General features: G+C 32.8%; 1 protein-coding gene across 12 annotated transcripts in view; it reads left to right on the forward strand.

The window, feature by feature from the left end:
- The window catches only part of MYCBP2 (MYC binding protein 2), a 232,740-nt gene that overhangs the window by 72,177 nt on the left and 139,611 nt on the right, over positions 1-20,952 (forward strand). For 10 of the 12 annotated variants that reach the window (XM_016149329.2, XM_016149321.2, XM_016149322.2 and 7 more), the window contains exons 18-23: positions 3,293-3,400; positions 8,671-8,790; positions 9,726-9,807; positions 16,253-16,370; positions 18,284-18,488; positions 19,124-19,277. In XM_016149329.2, the coding sequence (XP_016004815.1) occupies positions 3,293-3,400; positions 8,671-8,790; positions 9,726-9,807; positions 16,253-16,370; positions 18,284-18,488; positions 19,124-19,277 (787 nt within the window). Of the gene's footprint in view, positions 1-3,292; positions 3,401-8,670; positions 8,811-9,725; positions 9,808-16,252; positions 16,371-18,283; positions 18,489-19,123; positions 19,278-20,952 lie in introns of those variants that run through there. The other 2 variants (XM_016149326.2, XM_016149331.2) reach the window with 2 other exon arrangements.

The raw sequence follows: 20,952 nt of genomic DNA on the forward strand, positions 1-20,952 counted from the left end.
ACACTGCCACTTTTTCCAGTCACCCCTTTCGGCCTACCTGCCTGTGGATGTTCTCTGAAAACCTATTGTCTACACGTGAATGAGGAAGCTTTTGAATATCTAAATCTTTACTTTCACTCTCCTGTTTCATTCAGTCCTCCTCCCTCTAAACCAAATAAACCAACAAGTTATGGTAATTCTACTTTCTTAATTCTATTAGAAAAATTATTAAAACTTTTGAATCGTCTCCTTCTTTCGAATGCCACTGTTGTTCCTTCCCTTAGCTCAGTCTACTTCTGTTCTTTGTCTGAATTACAGCAAAATGATCCTATAAATGGTCTTACCCTCAATTTTATCTTCTTCTAAGCTGTTGTCCACTTTCTGTCCAGAATAGTTTTTCTGAAATGCAGAATGTTTTTTTTCTAAAAGCACTTTTCTGTTTAAAACCAAAAAACTATTCATAGTTTTCAGAGTGAATTACACATTTTATCTCTGCAACTTCATCTCTTTATTACTCTTCTTCCTATTCCCTGTCTCTAAACATTTTTTTCCTATATCTCTGAAACTTCATAGTACTTTATACTTTTTTTTATTAGATCTCAGCTTGTGTGTTTTTTTCCTATGTTTGTATGATGAAATTTCTTACTCTCCCATCCTCAAGGCTTGCTAGCTGCCCCTCCAGTGTGCTTAATTTTATCATAGCACACTGTCATAATTTCTTATTGAGATGTGTGTAAATTCTTCCTACCCCCCATTAGACTGTGAGCTTCTTGAAGCAAAGATGGTGGCTTGTTTATCCAAGGACCGAGCATGGTGTCTGAAATTGGTCAGTACTTAATATGTCTTTGTTGACTAATTGAAAACATTTCATAGACTTCTCATCACCTCTACAATGAAGTTTCATGGTATAGGAAGATAATTACTTACTTGTTTTTTCTATACATCTCCAAACTCATTTCCTACCACTTTCTGCTTTGTAACCCTATATTCCATCCATTTCAGCTCTGTGTGTTTTTAATGAGTATACAAATTGTTGTTTAACATCCTATCCTCATGCTTTTATAAATTCTATTCCTTTTACCTTTAATGTCCTCTCTTCTTTTCCTCCTCTCTTGACAAACTTTTTCTCATTCTTTGATACTTTTCTGTTTTACCCAAATTTTTTTTGATCACTTTTCATCATTTAGGATATACTGTATATTGATTTCCTTTATAACGTTTATCGCAACATATTGTTATTCTTTGTTTTTATTTCTGTCTTTCTTGGTAGACTGAATTCCAATGAGATCTGTGTCTTTGTCATTATATCCATGACACCTAGTGTCTTATTACATTAAAAATAATAAAAATGTTTGGTAAATAAATGAATGACTATATCATGTTTGTAAGAAAAATTATTTTAGTCCATGGGATACAGAGTATTTTAGAACTTGATAGCCTAGTATTATAAATGGTGATTTAAATTGATCTCGGATGGTATACTTTTTAAGTGTAATTGCCCATGGGCCTTCTAGATTTATATATCAAAAGACCGATAAGATTGAATTTATTGACAAGCTAGATAAATATGAATATTATGGGTGTACTGTGTTTATGGGAAGAAATATCCCAAGCAGACCACAGAGATAAGAAAATGGTAATACAACTTATTGTTATTGTAATATTTGCAATTCTTTTGTGTAGTTGGAAAGTGTCTTGTTTTTTTAGTGATTTATATTATCTGCTTTAGTAAATAATTAAAAATTAATGCATTTTGAAGAAATAAGATATTTTGTTGATATTCAAATTATATCTCCCATTTTTACATTATAAAAAATGGAGCTTGGCTTATATATTCTTAGCTTAAAAATAATTGGTACTGTATTACTAGGAAATAATATTTAATTCTAACATTAAATTAACACATTTCTATCCATAGTAATGATAGAATGTTATTCTTGGATTTTAATAGAATTGGTGCTGCTTGTATTTTTATATATATCTAGAGACATAATTAAAATATACTTTTTCTACTAATTTTGTACTGTGTGATGAAGGGTACTTTGGTATTTAATTTGACATTTGTTTGATTTTATAACAGGACAACAGTTTCATTTTGTTCCGTTTTGTTCCATTGTTAGAAAAAATAATTATAGCTGAAGATATGTAGGGAATCACAAAGAAACTTAATTTAATTAAAAATATTTAGTGCTCGTATACTGTCAGTTTTCAAATACCAATAACTTCATTATCAAATTTGGAGTGTTTTGGAATTTGCAGGCATTTTCAATATTATTAAAACTCAAGGAAGCTATAGTTCTGTTCTATACGAAAAGAAATGAAACTTTAAGGTATAATTTAAAGTTTCTTTTCAAGCTAAATGATAATGAGAAAAAGCAGTTTTTAAATGTTATTGAAATTAATTTGGCCATACATTTTTTTTCCTTGAATACTATGCAAGTGGAAATAACTGTAATCTATGTGAGTATATATTTGTGTATGTATATATACGTTCATAATGCTTCAGAAAGAAATGATTTTTTGAGAGACGGTTAATGTTCCATAAATGTTACTGGGTTTAGAGTCCCTTCTTCAGCATAAATGGGAAGCTGTTTATTCTTATTCTGATTTTGTGTAAGTGGTTAAAGAAAAGTTAGATTTATCATTTTTAGAAAATCAAATCAAATAGAACTACAATTCTGTCTTTATAAAACAGTGATTTTCTATATATACGTATGTATATGTGGTTCTATCAGATCACAGTAATTTTTGTATTTGTTTTGTTTTTGGCTATTTTGTTTTCTGGCCTCAATGACAGAATGTAGTTAATAACATTTATCTTGGTTTTGTAGCAAGACTGATATGGGTATTAAATCTTGAAGACCTTATTTAAATTTAATCATTAATTTAAAAAATTAGTTGGTTTTTGGTATTTGTATTTAGGTAAGGTATTTGTTTTTCGTAAATGGTTAATGAGTATGAATGTATGGTGTTAAAAATATTTGTAAAATAAAATTTGTAAGAGAAAATATTTTATTCTAATTATACTTTCTGATTATTTATTTGAGGCTACTAGTAACTACCTGATAATTTTATAAGTATAAAAAATAGAATCTGACTATATAAGATATTAAAGATATTTAAGATATTAAAATTTGTATGTGGAATGGTGAATAGGTTTTGGTTGGGGGTGGAGGGTTTATCGGGAGAAAAGTATGATGTCCAAAACAGTAAAGAATAAATTTCCATGCTTTTTAGTTTGAATTATTTTTGTTCATTGTAGTGTTTTCATTTTGTGAGCTTTTCTATGCACATACAAAATGTTTCTCCTCAGGCCCCCTTGTATTTGCTGGTCCTATTTTTATGAACCATCGAGAACAGGCTCTAGCCAGACTCAGATCCCATCCAGCACAGCTAAAGCATAAACGGGACAAGCACAAAGGTATTTGGTCTTCCTTATCAACTAGGTGGGATACTTTCCCAATTTCTTCCACTCATTTGAATTTTGTCTCTGGGAAAATGCACAACCCTAATTCTTCTACTTTGCTTCTGTCATTATTATATAGCCTGAGGAGAAAGAACATGCTGAAAAGTTGTACTATTTGTCAATGACTATCAAGTTTATTTCACTTTTTTGTTAACTTTAAGAAGGCGTTTTACAGTATACCTTCTTGTTTTCCATTTCTTTTCAAATTTAATAATGTTAAGTGAAGGTGAAAAGAGTAATTATTGCTTTCTATTTTTATGCTTTATTATCTTTTCTTAGATGACTGCCATCTGGCATTTTACTCTCTTTAAATGCTGTTTATTTGCTTTAGAATTAAGCAATATGGGCTTCATATTGATATCTTGTAGACAAACATCTTTATTTTTTCCTCAGAATTTTAAAATGAAATGCTAAATGGAGACAAATCTTACAGACTTTTTATAATGTCACAATGATTAACGATAGAAATCACTCAACAATAGCTAGCCTCACTTTTACCTTGTCTGCCACAGGGTTATTTTATAACAAGACTGAATATTTGTAGCAACCTGTTTGGAAGGACTTATTTTATAGTATTACAGGTTAAAAAAAAAAAAAAGATTGTATGGTTTTATTCAATGAAACAGTTTCATCTCTTTACCACCAAAATTTAAATTTAAAGTGTAAGTAATGGTGCCCTATTTGATATAGAGTATTAATTTACCACATACTAATTCCTGTGGACCCACAAATTCTCCCTGCCCCCTTTACATTCACTGTCCCTGTCATTTAATCATCTCACCATTCACTGCTTTTTACTGTTGCTACATATAGTGTCTTTTAATACATATTTTTTTCCTATGTATATTTTTTCTCTTTTTTTCTTACCCTGTTTGTCTTCCACTGAGATATTCATTATTTTAATTGCTGTGTTATGCTTTACATTTACTTATGGTGGTGGTACAAATTGTAGGATGATAACAGTTAAAATTTTCTAGATTGTGCCTTTTTCATGGGGGTGTGTGGAGGGTGAGAACTGGATTTATTGTTAACAGGAGTGAGCTCTAAGATGGAAAGTTGGAGAGCTTCTGGCAGATTGGAGAAAATTCAGAGAATGTCATGGAGTACGTCCTATACAGGCAAATTTTGACTAGAGGCAAAATAGAGTACTTAAGGCTGAATCAATAAATATATAGTTCATATAACATACAGTAAGTTATTTTTAAAATGTAACCAGAAACTATATTTCAATCAGATATCTGAGTTAACATTTTGTTTCAGCTGTTCAGTGCCTTACATAGAAAAAGATTTTAATACAGTGTTGCTAATTAGGAACATTTGAATTACTCTAAATCTATCTTGAAGTGACTGATATGAAAACCCAGAAGTATACTGATAAACATCTGTGTGATTCTGATACCTGTTTTCTGTTTAGAAATGGTGTGGTGTGTTGGCAATGTTATGCCTTCAGAATTAGGCCTCAGTTTTAATCCTAAATTTGTCATTTACTAGAACTATGTGGCCATTCATAAATTTCTTAATTTCTTTGACTTTAGTTTTTTTATTTTAAAAATAAAAATAAGAATGATAATTCCTAACTGATTATGTTAATATGAGGATTAAATTAAGATATAGATGTGGATGTTTATAAGTACATTTATATATTCTTGCAAATAGAAATCCTCTAATAATACTGGCTTTAATTCTTTGAATTGAATTCCTTTCTCTTATAGAATCATTTTAAAAGTACAGCATTTGAGATTTCTTGAATGTGTAATTAGTTTATTTTTACAAAAGATTTAAGATGTCAGACATTTGGTGATGGTAAAATGCATAAGTCTTATTTTCCATCAAACTTCAAAACTGCTCTACCATTTATTCCTTTGGGCTGGTTACTTATTAATTCCTCTGAGCTTTGATTTTTATAGCTGCAAATTTGAATAACAATACCTATTGATTAAAGAAAGCAACAATAGTGATTATTTATTGAGCACTTTTCTTGTTGTTTCACTTCATAAGAACCTTGTGAGGTAATGTACCGTTATTGCTATTTTAATAGCTGAGAAGGCTAAGACTTTTACAAAGTCCAGTGTCCAGTTGTCCTACAGTTAATAGTAGAGCCAGGATTCCATTCCAGCTCTGTTGGAGTTTAGTGCCCAAAAGCACTTACCCACTGTGCTATTTAAATTTGCAATGTTTAGCACAGAGCAAGTATTTAGCAAATTGTAGTTGCTACTGATTTGCTGTTTATTTCAGTGATTTTGCTTAAGGTACTCACTCTGTTCTGTGATACTTTTTGTGAAATGCACAGCCATAAGATTACTCAAAAAAGTGTAGATTTAAATAAAAATTAAGAAGTTTTTTAGATACCCAATCCTCTTTGTGTATACACAAATATGTATAAACACACACACACACACACACACACACACATATATACATACACAATACTTTACTATCTCTCAAACTTTATACCTATATAGTTTCAATATCACATATGTGTGAACATATTTATGTTAGGGAAAATATAGATATGTTCATATCTATATGGCCATTTTTAAGAATATTCAGATTATTTTTCCTACAAATCTGAGGTTAGTTTTATTGCTGCTCATTAGCACTTTACTGAGTAGTAGGCTCGAGCAGAATTAATCTTCCTGCATTTCACTTGCCAATTCTTGGAATTTACACTAAATTTTTGGCTACTCGTTAGGTACCTTGTTTTCTTTGATTTTTGTAAATTTCTAAATGATTAGAATTGTACTTGATTTTTTAATTGTCTTCAAATACCAGATACAGATATATATATATTTTTTAAATTCTGCCATGGCTGCTGATAATGATCAAGAAACTTAGTCCTATTTTTACTTGTAATAATAATATTTTCACCATTTATAATAATCAAAAAATTACATAGATACAGGTTTGTTTAGATGAACTTGAACAAATGTTTCTAGTTATTTTTACTTTTAAATACTAGTTACAATTCTTTTAATTACCATGGTTTTAATCAGTAAATTACTAGACTTTTTTTTTTTTTTCCTCCTTCCCTGATGCTATATCTCTATTGTGGGATTTGTATCTATATTTAATCTCTAATTCAAGAGAGAGGGCAAATTCAAAGTAAAAGATTCTAACTAGGCATCAATCCATTTATATAACATGGAAAGATACTTGTAATATTGAATTTAGTTAAGTCTGGCCAAATCATGAACATCATTTGTTTTCTATGTTAAACCAGATTTGGTTTGAATAATTAGATATTTTTACCAATTGAGATAAAGCTGTGAAATTTCTACACATCTGTCATCTTATTTGTACAGTGTTTGGAAGCTGCTTATTCTCTTCTATATAGGCCCTTGTTTGTATTTAACCATTCCACTGCCTTTTAAGATGAGGAGTCTTTGAACTAAGAGTATATTTCGTTTTGGGTGGAATGAAACCAAATATTCTGATTTTCTTTTTTTTTTTGTAGCCCATTTATTCTTGCAGCTTTAATTTAGCAAACCCACATTAGATAATTTAGCAGAAGAGGAATCATTTTTATCCTATTATAGTAAAACCTCTCACTAATTCAGAATTTATGATGCAGTATTTGTGATCTTTTTTGAGTAAAAATTCAAAATAATTTCTTCCTCTGAATTTTCAGGGTCATACTTATAAGGGGAAACCTGTCTAAAATCACTAGCTTTTCAAACCAAGGGCTCAAGAAATGAAGGATTCCTTCAACGTGCCTTCAACCTCTGGGTCCAGCAATTAATTCTTGTATGTTAAAGGACTTTCATGTTTATGGTACATTTTTATGTAATATAGGCCTATTTTGAATTATAATGTAGGTAACCACCTTTTATTTATTGTAGCATTTATTTTAATCTGTAGTCTGTACTGCTTAAAGGTAATAAAACTGAATTTTTACCTAAATGTTCTATGATAAAGACCTTTTCAGTAAGTCGTATAGGACAACTCATTCCACGTTATTCCGAATTAGTGAGGTTTTACTGTCCTAGTGTTATAAGGAGTTTAAAGCTTTTCAAAACAATAGTCATTTAGCTATAGAAAGTTATGTCATAATTTAGGCCAATTTTGTCTTACCTGGATATTACTAAAGATTAGAAATATTAGATGCAAAAGAAAGGATAATGTGAACATGAAATAATTTGATGTTATTCTGCTTATCATTCTAAAGTGGGCAATGAAAATGCAGAATTAATAGGTATGTCTGTAGATCTACATGTGTATCTTCATATTATACACACGTACATAGAGTTGCTACGCCACAAGAGAGTGGCTTGGACTAGCTGACCTTTGAAATTCCTTCTAGATTTACATTATTCCACGTGCAAGGAATTTGAATCTTGATGATCTAGAGGTCATATTTTAATGATGTATAGTTGTAGATTAGGAAAAGTAAATTGCCTCTTTTATTTGCACATTCCAAATAAAAGTTTTATATTCTGGAATGTGCGCTTTTATTTTATGCCTAGAATGCCGGAATATTCAAGCCAAATGTAGAAACCAGGGAAGGCCTAAAGCAAGCGTAAGGGAGGAAATTTTAAGAAAGGAAGAGGAAAGAAGGAGTGAAAAAAGAAAAGTTTGGTTGAGAGTAGTTAGTGGTTGGGGACCAGAAGACCACAAAGCAGAATGGCTGAGGAGCAAGGTGGGACGTGGGAGATGAATGAGATTAATCCATTGAATTACAATATATTGGATAAAGCTATTTGGTGTTTTAAAATTTTTTAAAGTTTCATTGAGTTTAGCAATACTGGTGAACAGAGTAGCCTTTCTAAGATGTGTTTGGGAAGTCTAAGTCATTTGTGAGCCAAGTAGGAATTTTTTTAAACGACTAGTACTAACAATATCACTAAGTTTAAAATAATTGTTAAATGACTTTGCATGCAGTTATTTTTTTGTGCAAACTAAATTTTCCCATATAAATTGTTACATTTAGAATTTTGTTTCTATTAATGACCTGTTTATATTACTGATTAGCTTAATAGGTTTTATTCATAACCAGATCTTATCACTGTTTTTATTGATTTAGTGATATTTGCAAACAGAAGTATGTAGTATATCTTTTCAAAATTGCTTCTTTGCAGGTAGATTCTTGATCTATCACTTCTAACAGCTGCAGATTCTTCTTGCTTGTTCCTTTTAACATTTTTCTCTTTGTTCTTCCATAGTAAACTTATTTAAAATTTTATTTCAAAGATGAATAATGACTTAATTACAAATTATAACACTTACAGATGGAAGTGGAGAACGAGGAGAAAAGGATGCCAGCAAAATCACAACATATCCACCAGGCTCTGTGCGATTTGACTGTGAGCTCCGGGCAGTACAAGTCAGCTGTGGATTTCACCATTCAGGTAGCAGCTGGAACTTTAGGGTATAACTGCATTTTTACAATTGTGCTAAACCATTTATTTGTTTAGTTTAGATAAATGTGGTTTAGTTAATTGTTAAAGGCTATAGTGCTGCAGTATCTTTCAATTTTATAAAAGCTTTGTATTTATTACAAAATCCCTTTAAAAACTATGGCATGATGGAATAGGTACTTGTCTAGAGATCTGACTTCTAGTCTGTCTTCTAATGGGCTTATATTGTAATTCACTTCAGGAAAATCCTGAAGATGATATAATCCCTGAAATCTCTCTGAACTCCAGAATTCTTTGATTTTTACAAATGGTCCCATATTTTGTTACTGTTCAATGAGAAATGTGCATCAACAAATTTATTTTTTTAATGTAAAAAATTAAATTCTTAGTAAAGTATTGCATTTGGGTTATATAGTTTAAGTTGTAGTATTCAACCTTTATGAAAATAAAAATTGTTAAATTCTTTGATGTTAAATATATTTTCTTATTTGATAAAACATTGACAGATATTAAAGTTTTCACATTTCATTGATGTACATAGTTGTGCAGAGCTCAAATCTCTCTACTATCTATAGAATTATCCTAGATTTGAGAGAACAATATTTTATATGGAGTTACTCATTATTATTAAAATTTTACTCTTGACCGAAACCAATGTTTCATTTAATATAAATGTAATTAAATGGCATTTATATGGATTTTAAAGTATGCATAATGAAAAACTGTGCATTTTCATATCCTATAAAAATATTTTATAGAACTAAAATTATATTTATTTCTCATTAAATATAAATTTGCGCTTCAGTTTTCTATTTTTAATTGCTCTATAAGTTTTAAAGAGCAAAAATTACACTACTTTTAGTATACCATAATAGAAACATAAAATACATATAACAAAAAATTAAAGCTCTGTATTTTGGTTTCAGTGGTTTTAATGGAAAATGGAGATGTCTATACATTTGGATACGGCCAGCATGGGCAGCTGGGACATGGTGATGTCAATTCCAGGTACTCTAACTTGTTGGAAGAAACTGGGTTCTTTTTTTCTTTTTTCTATATTTTTTTGCTTTCTTTTTCCCCCCCTGAAATATATATATTTCTGTGCTTAAAATAGTATTTGTGCCACTGTTTTACCCAGTGTGACCTGCAAATTATTGGTAGTTGTTGATTTTTTTGGTTGAGTGTTTTTACAGGCATAGATGATTTTGTAATTTCAGGAGAAAAGTTGGTTTACATTTTATACATTTAGAATGAGTGGTTATGAGTATCACAAAATCTTACTATATTCTTAATTATTATCTTTTTAAAGGTTGTTCATGGCAATAGAAAAGACAAAGAATATCCCCAAAATGCATTTTAAAAAATTCAGTGGTGGATTCATTCATAGTCCTTGATGTTGTCTGTTTTGAAATTTTGATCTAAAATTAACATGAGGTCATAGAAGCTGTTGAATAATTTTCAAACAAAACATAATGGTCTCTCAAAGAAACTGTTTTGATTTATCCAGAATAGTGAAGAACTAATTGTGGTGGAGATCACTAGACATTCTCTAGTGTCTATTCTTCCCTGTTCATTTGGTAGTAGAGTTTCAGTTGGTGACATGTCCATGTAGTGAAAGACTTCATTTTCTTGTCTCCATTGCAGCAGGATAAGGCCATGCGAACTAAAGAGATGTGTGCAGCTTTGGAATCATGCTCTAAGGGGGTACACTGTAAGGAAGGGGAGTATACTTTCATTTCCCCTCTCCCTTCCTACCTTGCTGCCTGGGCTCCATACATAGTGGCAGGAACTGGAGAAGTCATCATAGTGGTCATAAGTTGGAAACTGTGTATTGAGAATGGCAGAGCTACAAGGTACAAATAGCCTGGGGCCTTGACATCATGGAACTGCCACATCAGCTCCTTGCAGTTGGACACTTACCTGAGAGAGAAATAAACTTTTATCTTGTTTAAATTTTTTATTACTTTACTTTTATTATAGCAGTTGAATCCATGTCCTGTTTAATATAATGAGAGTGCTTTTGGTCAAAAGTATAGAAAATCCATCTTTGTTAGTTCAGGTCTTCCAAGAAGATATAAGACAGGATTAGATGTGAAAGGATTTATTGGGAAAAAACTTGTATGAAAGATAAAAGGGAAAAGAGCAGAAATTGGCAGGGAAACCTTTCAGACACAAGGTAGGTCTGATCCCTATGAAAAGAAAGAAAGATGGAGTAGGAAAAGTCTGGATTCTAGTGCAGTTCTGAGTGAGTTTCAGCCAGGCCAGTGGGGTGTCCTCAAGCCAAGGTTGCCTTTGGGAGAGTCCCAAATGGGGCACGATGGGCTGTAGTAGTAATACATTTACCGTGCTTAGTCATAGGCTCTTGCCATCCCAGGGAAAGAATGGCCTCGCAGACCCAGAGGAACAGCATCTGAGGCTCAGTCAACTATGCTCCCTGCAGCAGGTTGTCTTGAAGATCTGAGCAGTCCACGTGTGTAGCTGCCCACCATTGAAACAAGGCTTATCTATCAAGTCTAGAGATAGATAGGGCAGCTTCAGGCCGGACTTGATTCATTAATTCAGTTTGCCATAAGAAACTACTTTCTTTTGTCTTTTCACTCTGCCTTATTTTCCTTTGTCATCATAGAATCAACTGGACCTTGAAGGTTTCTTATTCACATAAAATGAATTATTCTAATAGCTAAATAAAATCTGGTATTTTCACTTTTTGAAACCATTCCATTACTGTGGCAGGGATGGAATTATGCCATTTATGTCATAAAGGCCAGTGATTCTTAATCCTAGCTGCATGCCGGAATTACTTGAGGAACTTCAGAAATACCATGTCTGGATTCTATATCTAGAACTTCTGAGAGAAATGTGTTTAGGTTGAGGAGTGGTATTGGAGACAGCAAGGGCAGTGCTGGATAGCAATCTTCTGAGTATGTTCAATGGTTTGATTTGATCATTTTCATGAAATATATTTTTTAACGTTGAAAATAAAATATTAGGGTTTCTTAAGACAATTAAACTCTGGTGGGATTTGCTTTAACTTCCTAAAGTTGTTATTTTCCAACATGTAAATTTTCACTCCTAGTTCCATTGGTCGAGTTGTAACTGGAAGACTTTGAATATATGCCCGATGGATTAAACAAAATTAGTTAAAACCGTTTCTGCTATAACCACTCAAGTGACCCCGTTTGTCTGGATCTGTTGGGACTTGGAAGACAGGAGTCATGAACCATGTTTTGAATTCAGAGGGAATTGCCCGCTTATATGGAGGAATAATCCCAGAAATAACAAAGACCCTATAGCATACACATTAACTACCACAAAGTAAAAGATTGATAGGTAGTTACTTGAAATAAAGTGTGTAGCTAGAGGGTATTTTTAAAAAGTTTCTAGTAATCAAGTGCTTTTAACTGGAATTTATTGTATAGCAAATATTAATGATGAGTGATTATTGTGAGATAAATATTATAGTGTGCATGATGATAAAGATAGAAAAATGTTATTGATATTCTCTTTGTGTAATATGTTGTCTTGCCAGACTAACTTAGTTCAGTCTCTAGTTTGGGTCCTGATTCTATCACTTGGTACCCCTATAACCCTGGCTAAGTTACTTAACTTTCCTGTGTCTCAGTTTCTTTCTCTATCAAATGTAAATATATTTTTCCACTAACAGTTGTTGTGAAAATTTGGTGAGATGCTGCATGTTATTTACTTAACACAGGGTGTAGCCCATAATAAGTGCTCAATAAAGGTTCGCTGTTACTATTGCTGCTTTTAAAAGTGAATGTCAAAAGCTTGAGGGCTTTTACACATTCACTTGTGACATGAGTCCACCAACCCTCCTTTTTGTTTATTTTGTTCAATATGCTCCTAAATTTCCAGATTTCAAATTCTTTTACTGTTTACAATACACTTAAAACCTGGATGTTGGGAAAGAGACCATATAGTTTAATGCTTTTATTCTCCTTTTTTCCAATAGATTTTTGCTAATTCTTATGTTTCTGAATTTCATTTTTTTCTTGCTATACAATCCTGCTATACCATTGTGTCTGGAACAAGACAGGGTTTAAATCTTTGCTTCATCTCTTACAACTATGTGACCATAATTTACGAAGCTTTAGTTTAAATATTGTTGAAGAATTAATATAGTTTCTGTAAAGTGTCTGGCATGCACACATGCATACACACATTTTTGTTTTCTTCCTATGTTTTCCAAATAATTTGATAAATGGGCTCACTAGTGTCATGGAAAGAGTTCAAAGATTGTATTAGAAGACCTGCCACCAACTCTTGGGAGAAATCTTTAAGCCGTTCAGATCTACCCATAGAGTTATTTTGATAATCAGTGATACATTTTATGTGGAAGCGCTGTGTAAAGATCAGACAAGTAAACACTTATGGGACTTTCCCCTTTGATTCTTTGAGTTGTATTGGACATTTCTGTGAGGGCATTAGTTCACCATACAGCCTTTTGAAGTGGCAATTGTTCATTTGCCAAAATTCCTTTCACCTCAACTTTGAGAGCCACTTATTTCACTGTGCCTTATTACTCCATTCTCAAAATAAAAATAATAATAATACTGCTCTTTTGAGGCCTGCCAGTCTGCTCTCCTCCCCTTTTATTACCTACCTTTCAATCACTGCTTTTCATTCTTTGAAAATTTAGTATCTGCTTTATAGTATTTTCTCACTCTGAGTCTAATCACACTTGAGTGACTTAAGTATCCCTGTAAATGGCTTCGTGCAATATACTTGTTTGACATCCTCATATCTAATCAACTTCCACATTCATGGTGGTTGTTCCCAGGAGCCATCCTGGATCTAGCAACTCTAAATTCTTAAGTTTAAACAACCCATGATCCGATAATAATTCCTTCATCTGTTATTTAGCTTTACTTGGCCTTTGACTTGATCAGTACTTCATTCCCTCTCGCCCTCTACTTTTTTACTCTTTCACTCTTTTCACTTTATGTCCTACCCAAGTTAGAGATTGCTACTTATTCTCTTTCCCTGTACTCTGACCAGTATCCTCATTTTCTCAACCTCTTGGTCTTGATGCTAGGGCATGGCCTAACTTCAAGCATGAATCAGTCTACCAATATTTTCCATGTCTAACTTAAACTTTCGAAAAAAAATAAATAAATTACCACACATGTAGATTGTTGTATGGCTTCCAGATTCAACTAATCCCACTATAATGGGTGGTAATCCTCCTGTTTTGTAATGTCGACTATCTGGTCTAAGACCTTTTGAGACTTAGATGAAAGATATGAAATCTGAAAAAATAGATACAAGAATATATCCAGAAAAGTTGGCTTACAATTTAGGAGGTTCACAGATCTCCTGAAGCCCACTTACAGACTTCCTAGAAGTCATTTGGATCAGAGTTTAACACTGATCTAGGTGTTTATTTGTTCCATTTTCCATCATACTTTTTTGTAATCCTCAAATTCTCTGCTCACCCAGTTCCTTTTCCCTCTCAGCACATGACCTCTTTTCACATCACAACAAAAATAAAGACCATTAGGTGGGAAATTGTTCAGCCTACCAACTCAACAAACCTACCTGCATTTATTCTACTTCTTTGCTCCTTTTTCCTTTTAATATCAAAAGAGGGACCTGTTCTTCTCCATGCTGTGAAGCCTGTCTACCTTTTTCTTAGGTATCAAGTTCTGTTTCTTGTCTCTGCAGCCTGTATCTTTAGCCTTTGCCTTTACTCATTCTTTTAAACTTCCCCAAATCTCTTTCATCTTAAAAAAACAAAGCCTCTCCTTCAGGTTTATTTTCCCTTTAGCTGTCCTTTCTCCTCTTTTTTTTTTCTCTTTCCTGTTGAGATTTTTGAAGGGATTTTGCATAGTCTCTGACCCCACTGCTAACTTCTTATCTGCTACAGTGTTGTGCCTGCACTCCTACCAAAGAGATGTTCTCGCTAAATCATTCTTGCTAAATTGAGTGGTCACTTGTATATCTCTCTAGAGCATTTGGAATGTCAGTTATTTGCAGTTTCTTGAAACCTTCTCTTCTAATGACATTTCCCAGGATTTATTCTTCCTCTTTGGTATGTCCAAAATTTCTACCATCTTTTCTTTCTCTGTCCATACTGAAAGTGTTAGAAGAGACTCAGAATGAAAACTAGGATCTCTTCTTTTCTCCCTCTGATTGTCTTCGTAGATCTCATTCATTCTCATAGCTAAGTAAATGTTACCACCATTGATCTTTGCTTAAACAGATGACCTTCTTTGCCCCATATCAATCATTTGCCAAGTCTGGTCAGTTCTCTTCTTTACATAGCTGTCAAGTTCATTCATTCCTTTCAATCCACTGTTCCTAGTTTGTGCCTTCATCATAACTTATCCAGTTATTGTGAAATTTGCTTGACTAGGCTTCCAGCTACTAGTTTTGCCCCTTTTAATTAATTTTTCATTGCAGCCTGAAAAATTAATAAAAATATATTTTAGGCAATTTTTAAAAATTCAAAATATCACAGTAACATTGTCTCAAAAATAATTCTCCAATTATGTGTGAACTCTTTCAATAATGATGGTTAGTATAATTACATATAACAATTAATAAAACTCGTTAATAAATGGTAAATAAAGTGATACAATGATGGACACAAAGATGTTATTTATCATAGTAGTACCTATTTATTGAGTGTTAATTGTATACCAGACACTGATCCAAGTGCTTGACATATATGAACTTCTTTGTTGTTCATAAGAAAATATGAACAATTTTGTCTTATGGGTTAGATACTGTTTGTTATTATCTTATGTGTTATAGAAAACTGAAATGCAAAAATAATGAGTAACTTATTCAAAGTTATAGTCACATTGCTATTACGTGGTGGAGCCAGAGTTCACACCCAGGATTCACACCCAGGATTCACACCCAGGCAGTCTAGCTCTAGAGCTTAAACTTTTAGCCATTGCTGCTGTGCCTCATGAGACCATATTCAGATTCATTAACTACTGTGTCAGAACCTAAAATTATAGCCCAGTAAAAGAAGGCAGAAAAGAGGACATAAAATTAATTGTTTCATATAGTTCTTGGATTCCTGGTAAACCATCACATAATTATTTCATCCAACAAATATTTCTAGAGATGTCTAACATGCCAGTCACTGTAATGTTTAAAATTTTTTTTCCTTTTAAAACAGAGGTTAACACCAGTCTTTCAGTAAAATTTAAATTATGTGTTTATATTTAGAGTAGTAAATTTAGGGAAAAAAAATAATAGTTTGGTTAAGGTCAGTGATTATGTCTTTCCCATCTTTGCATATGAAGCACCTAGAATGGAGGCAGGCACATAGCACCTAAATAAGTATTTACTGAATATTCTTATTAGTGCCTACTATCTCTTCTTATTATTGCATTGTTTTTTTTATTGTTTTTTATGTCAGTTGGGTCTTGTAAAACATTGACTTAATTCTTTTTTATTTATTTTATTTTTTTTAACCTAGGGGATGTCCCACTCTTGTTCAAGCATTGCCAGGCCCTAGCACTCAAGTTACTGCAGGCAGCAACCATACGGCAGTACTGTTAATGGATGGACAGGTCTTCACATTTGGAAGTTTTTCTGTAAGGATTTTTTAAGCATTGATAATATTGCATTGTACCATTGCCTTATAATTTATGTAATACGTTAGCGATTTTTTTCTGGTTTTAGTGCAATTCTTGTATTTTAATGATCGTATATGCATATTTCCTGTCTCCACCCTCAATATACACAAAACCTGAATGACATTATTTTAAAATAATTTTCTTCTGTAATTTAGCCTAAGAATTTAACAGATACGTTAGAATTGGACATGTTTATTCTAGATCAAAGTCCTTTAAGCATTCAGTAAAGTTAATTCTGTCATTTGAAAACTTATTTATAGAAAGGTTGCAAAAAATAAGAGTAGTATATAGAATGCCTATATACTCTTGGACCAGATTCACCTATTATTAACATTTTGATCTATTTGCTTTATCATTTACACATACATCCTGTCTTTCTCACTCACATACTGTGTGTGTGTGTATGTGTGTGTGTATACACACATATATACTTTTTTTTCTCCCTGAATCTTTTAAGAATAATTTGCATACATTATGACCCTTGGCTCCTAAATACTTTAGTTGGCTATGACATTGACATATTTGAAGAATATGATACTTTTTTAAGAAAATAAAATGTTCCTCATTTTTGTTTCTCTGATATTTTCTTATGTTTAGACTTGGGTTGTGCATTCCAGGCCAAAATACTATGTAAGTGATGTATTCTTTTCAGGTCATCACATCTGGAGGCACAAAATGCCACTGCCCCTCACTAGTGATGTCAATTTTGATCACCTGGTCAAATGTTGTCAGATTTCTCTACTGCATAGTTAGTGCATAGTTAGTATTTTTTCCCTTGAAACTAGTAACCAGTCTAGGGGGTGGCATTTTGAAGACAGTTTTAAGATACCTGCTTCCTATCAAAATTTCCATCTAGATTTAACATCCATTGATTATTCTTTCCTGAAACAGTCTTTATAATGGTTGCAAATGATAATTTTTTAACTCTAGCACACCCTCTCCATTCATTCACCAGTCAGCCTTTTGCATTTTACTGTAATCAAGAGGCTTTTTCTTATTTGTTTTTCTCTTTTTATTATCAGTATAGGGAAGTGAATTGGTATTCTCTTTATTACTATCCTTATTTGGATGCTTAAATTGTCTCAGACATGGCCAGTAGGAGCCCTTTCAAGCTGGCTTACTTTCTCATGTAACAAGATGATCCACGCTTACTTCGAACCTGTTCTGTATCAGTCTTAACAATCAGCCATTTCTCCGGGAATCTGGGTTCCTTTTGCTGGGGAATAGTAGTAGGCAGTATCTGAACACTAGCTGATTCATTGCTATAGGTGTCTTTGTATTCCCAGTACACATATATGTGCATATACACATATGTGCTCTTTAGAAATCATAAGTCCACAGTGATACCTCTAGTTCCAGTCCAATATGCAGTTGTATAAAAACAGTATGTTTCATAAAATGTCATTTCTTCCCATACTCCTGGCATCCCTATTTCCCCAACCCCTTTACTCCATGCTTGTAGGTAAAGAACATCATTATTTTCTAGTTTACTCTTCCTGTGTTTCTTCTAGCAAAGATTAATAGATAAATAAGCACACAGACACACATCTTTAGATCTATACTGAGAGATAAAAATATGTATGTGTACATATGTATATGTATATATACACACGCATAATATGTATAATTATTTTCCCCGCTTTATTTTTCAAAAGGTGGTATTTTATTTATGCTCTTCTGTACTTCTCTCTTTTCACTTTACTATATCATTCCATATCAATTCATAGAGATATCTCATTCTTTTTTTAATTTTTAGGAAGTGATGAAGAATAATGTCTCATAGAGCTATTTTTGTCTGCTGTCTCCTTTGTAAAAAAATTGTAAATTGTTTATCCAGTAGTATTGTTAATATGGTTCATTTAATCTTTTAGAAAGGACAGCTGGGCAGGCCAATTCTGGATGTGCCATATTGGAATGCAAAACCAGCTCCCATGCCTAACATTGGATCAAAATATGGAAGAAAAGCTACCTGGATAGGTGCAAGTGGCGACCAGACTTTCTTACGAATTGATGAAGCACTTATTAATTCTCATGTGCTTGCTACATCAGAAATTTTTGCCAGTAAACACATAATAGGTAATACCCCAAACAAACAGATATCTCCACCAAAAATCTTTGTCTTGATTATTAATAAATGGTTCATCTTTCCAGATTATGAGATGTAGTCTTGTAGCTTTTTGTTTCCTAGTTCAAGAAATTTAACAGAAGCTTTTAAGTGTCTGTTTATATTCTCCATGCTAGAAGAATGGAATAATTGGGAGATCTAGAAACCAGAGTATATATAAGTTAGTGGTGGAAATATGAGCTAAATTGTAATAAGGTAAAACTTAATTGAAAGGAGGAATTTTTTTGTATCGGTTCTTGTTAATAAATGATAGAAACAAATTTTTTGGAAGATTATGTAAATCAAACTTAAGTTTCAGTAAGAGCATGGTATCAATCCATACTCATGTCCATAATATCATTAATTATATGATAGAGTGGTATAGCACTGAAATTAATAGCATGTGTTGCGGATTTAGACAGCCTGAGGTTTTAGTCCTAATTCTGCTATTTAAAGATTTTTAGTTACTTAAACTCCTTAAGTCTCAGTTTCTTCATTTATAAATGGAGGTAATAATAATACTTAGTTAATAAGTAATATTTACTTTATAAGTTAGGGGAATGTAAAAGACAATGCATCTTTAAAGTATGTAAATATTTTTCTCAAGGCTTGGTACCCGCTTCTATATCAGAACCTCCTCCATTTAAATGTCTTCTGATAAATAAAGTGGACGGGAGTTGTAAAACTTTTAATGACTCTGAACAGGAAGATCTGCAAGGATTTGGTGTGTGTCTGGATCCTGTGTATGATGTCATTTGGAGGTAAGCGTCTCTTTATTAAATAGAGTAGTAAATAAATTTTGATCACATTATGCGGTACTTATAAAATTTATGTATGGAAAGACTTTTCACATATGAGGACTCCCCTGTTTGATATAACTACATTTTTTTGTAGTGATTTACGGAGACCCTTACAGTACGCTGTAGTGGTTAAGAGCAAGCGTTCTGAGCCAGACTGCCTAGGTTTATCCCAGCTCCACAGTCTGGTTTCTGCATGCCCTTGAAGTTACTCTGACTCTTGGTGCCCTACTTCTCTCATTTACATGCTAGATTGTTATGAGGATTGGAGAGCTTGGAGCAGAGGCATACACTAGGCGCCGTAGAAGTGTTTGTTGCTGCTATTATAAGTGGCAGTTTTACTCTCAAGAGTTTTATTATTAATTAATTTTAGTCTGTCAGCAAGCCTATCTATATTATAAAGAATTCATTTCATTTCTTGTTGACATAAATATCTAATTATTACCAGTTCTGAGGAAGAAATCGTGCCAAAGACAATGCAGCATAAATAAGATAAATGAGCTCACCCTTCAGGAATGCACATAAAAAAAAAAAATCCTATATTGGTTCAAAAATGTGTAATGTTATTAAACTCTAGAAATTATAAAAATGTAGAGATGGATACAGGTACATAAGAGACCCAAGAAATTATATTTGCTTAAATTTTGTTATGGTGCTTTACATACAAAATGAGTAAAGAAAAGAGTTAGCCTTCTCAGCATTTCTAGCTTTGAATACTAATAGGAGATATATCCCGTCATTACCGGAGGGGCTCATTAGAGGACTTACCTGTTTTTCACCCCTCTTGGCAAGCAGGGATTCAGATAAGCTGAAAGGTTGAAGTGGTAGGGGTGAGGAGACAGAAGAGATTTTCTCCATCTTTCTTCTTCTGCTCAAGCCTGCATCCATTTGTCAGCCAGCCAAGTCTTTAGACTGGCTGTTTTCTATCAATTCTGAGACCTGCATTATAGTGCTTCCCAGCTTAAACTCATTCGGGCATTTTGTTAGGAGTCCTAGAGGCCATAATTGAGTTGAATTTTGCTTTTAGATCTCCCTAGCAGCATTAAACAGTATGGATTAGACAACAGGACGCTAGAGGTAGGTCATCTTGTAGTAATTTTTATGAAGACATGAGGTACTAAGAACCAAATTAGAGTGGTCATAGTGGGATAGAGTAGAGGAGGTGGAGCAGGTAGAGAGGTGAATGGTGTAAGGATAGATTTGTCCTCACTTACTTACTTGATTAGAAGTCAGTATAGAAGAGACATCGTTGCCAAAGAGTAAGGTCTGGTCGGGACCCTTGTTTAAACTGATGTTTTACTTTCTGTTATCTTTATGTGTTTTTTTTTTTAAACGAAGTAAATTTGCATTAAAAACAATAATTGATAGTGTGGAATTTGTTTCTTGATACATTCATTAAATTAGAAATGCATTCTCTAAATTAGAGGTAACAGTAGGAGACTAAGATTCTAATGACTAGAGCCATTTTCCTGGAGTCCTAACAGAATTCAGAAGTGTGATATTCAGTTAGTTGAACCTTGTCGTCTTCACATGTGGTAACATCGGGACAGATGACTCAAATGCCTTGCCAGGCGCTGATCATTTACCAACTTGTTCCAAAACAGAGATTAAAAGACGAAGGACAATCGTCTGTGTTTCA

This window comes from Rousettus aegyptiacus, unplaced genomic scaffold (genome assembly GCF_014176215.1).
Source record: "Rousettus aegyptiacus isolate mRouAeg1 unplaced genomic scaffold, mRouAeg1.p scaffold_m13_p_11, whole genome shotgun sequence".
NCBI classification, from domain to species: Eukaryota; Metazoa; Chordata; class Mammalia; order Chiroptera; family Pteropodidae; genus Rousettus; species Rousettus aegyptiacus.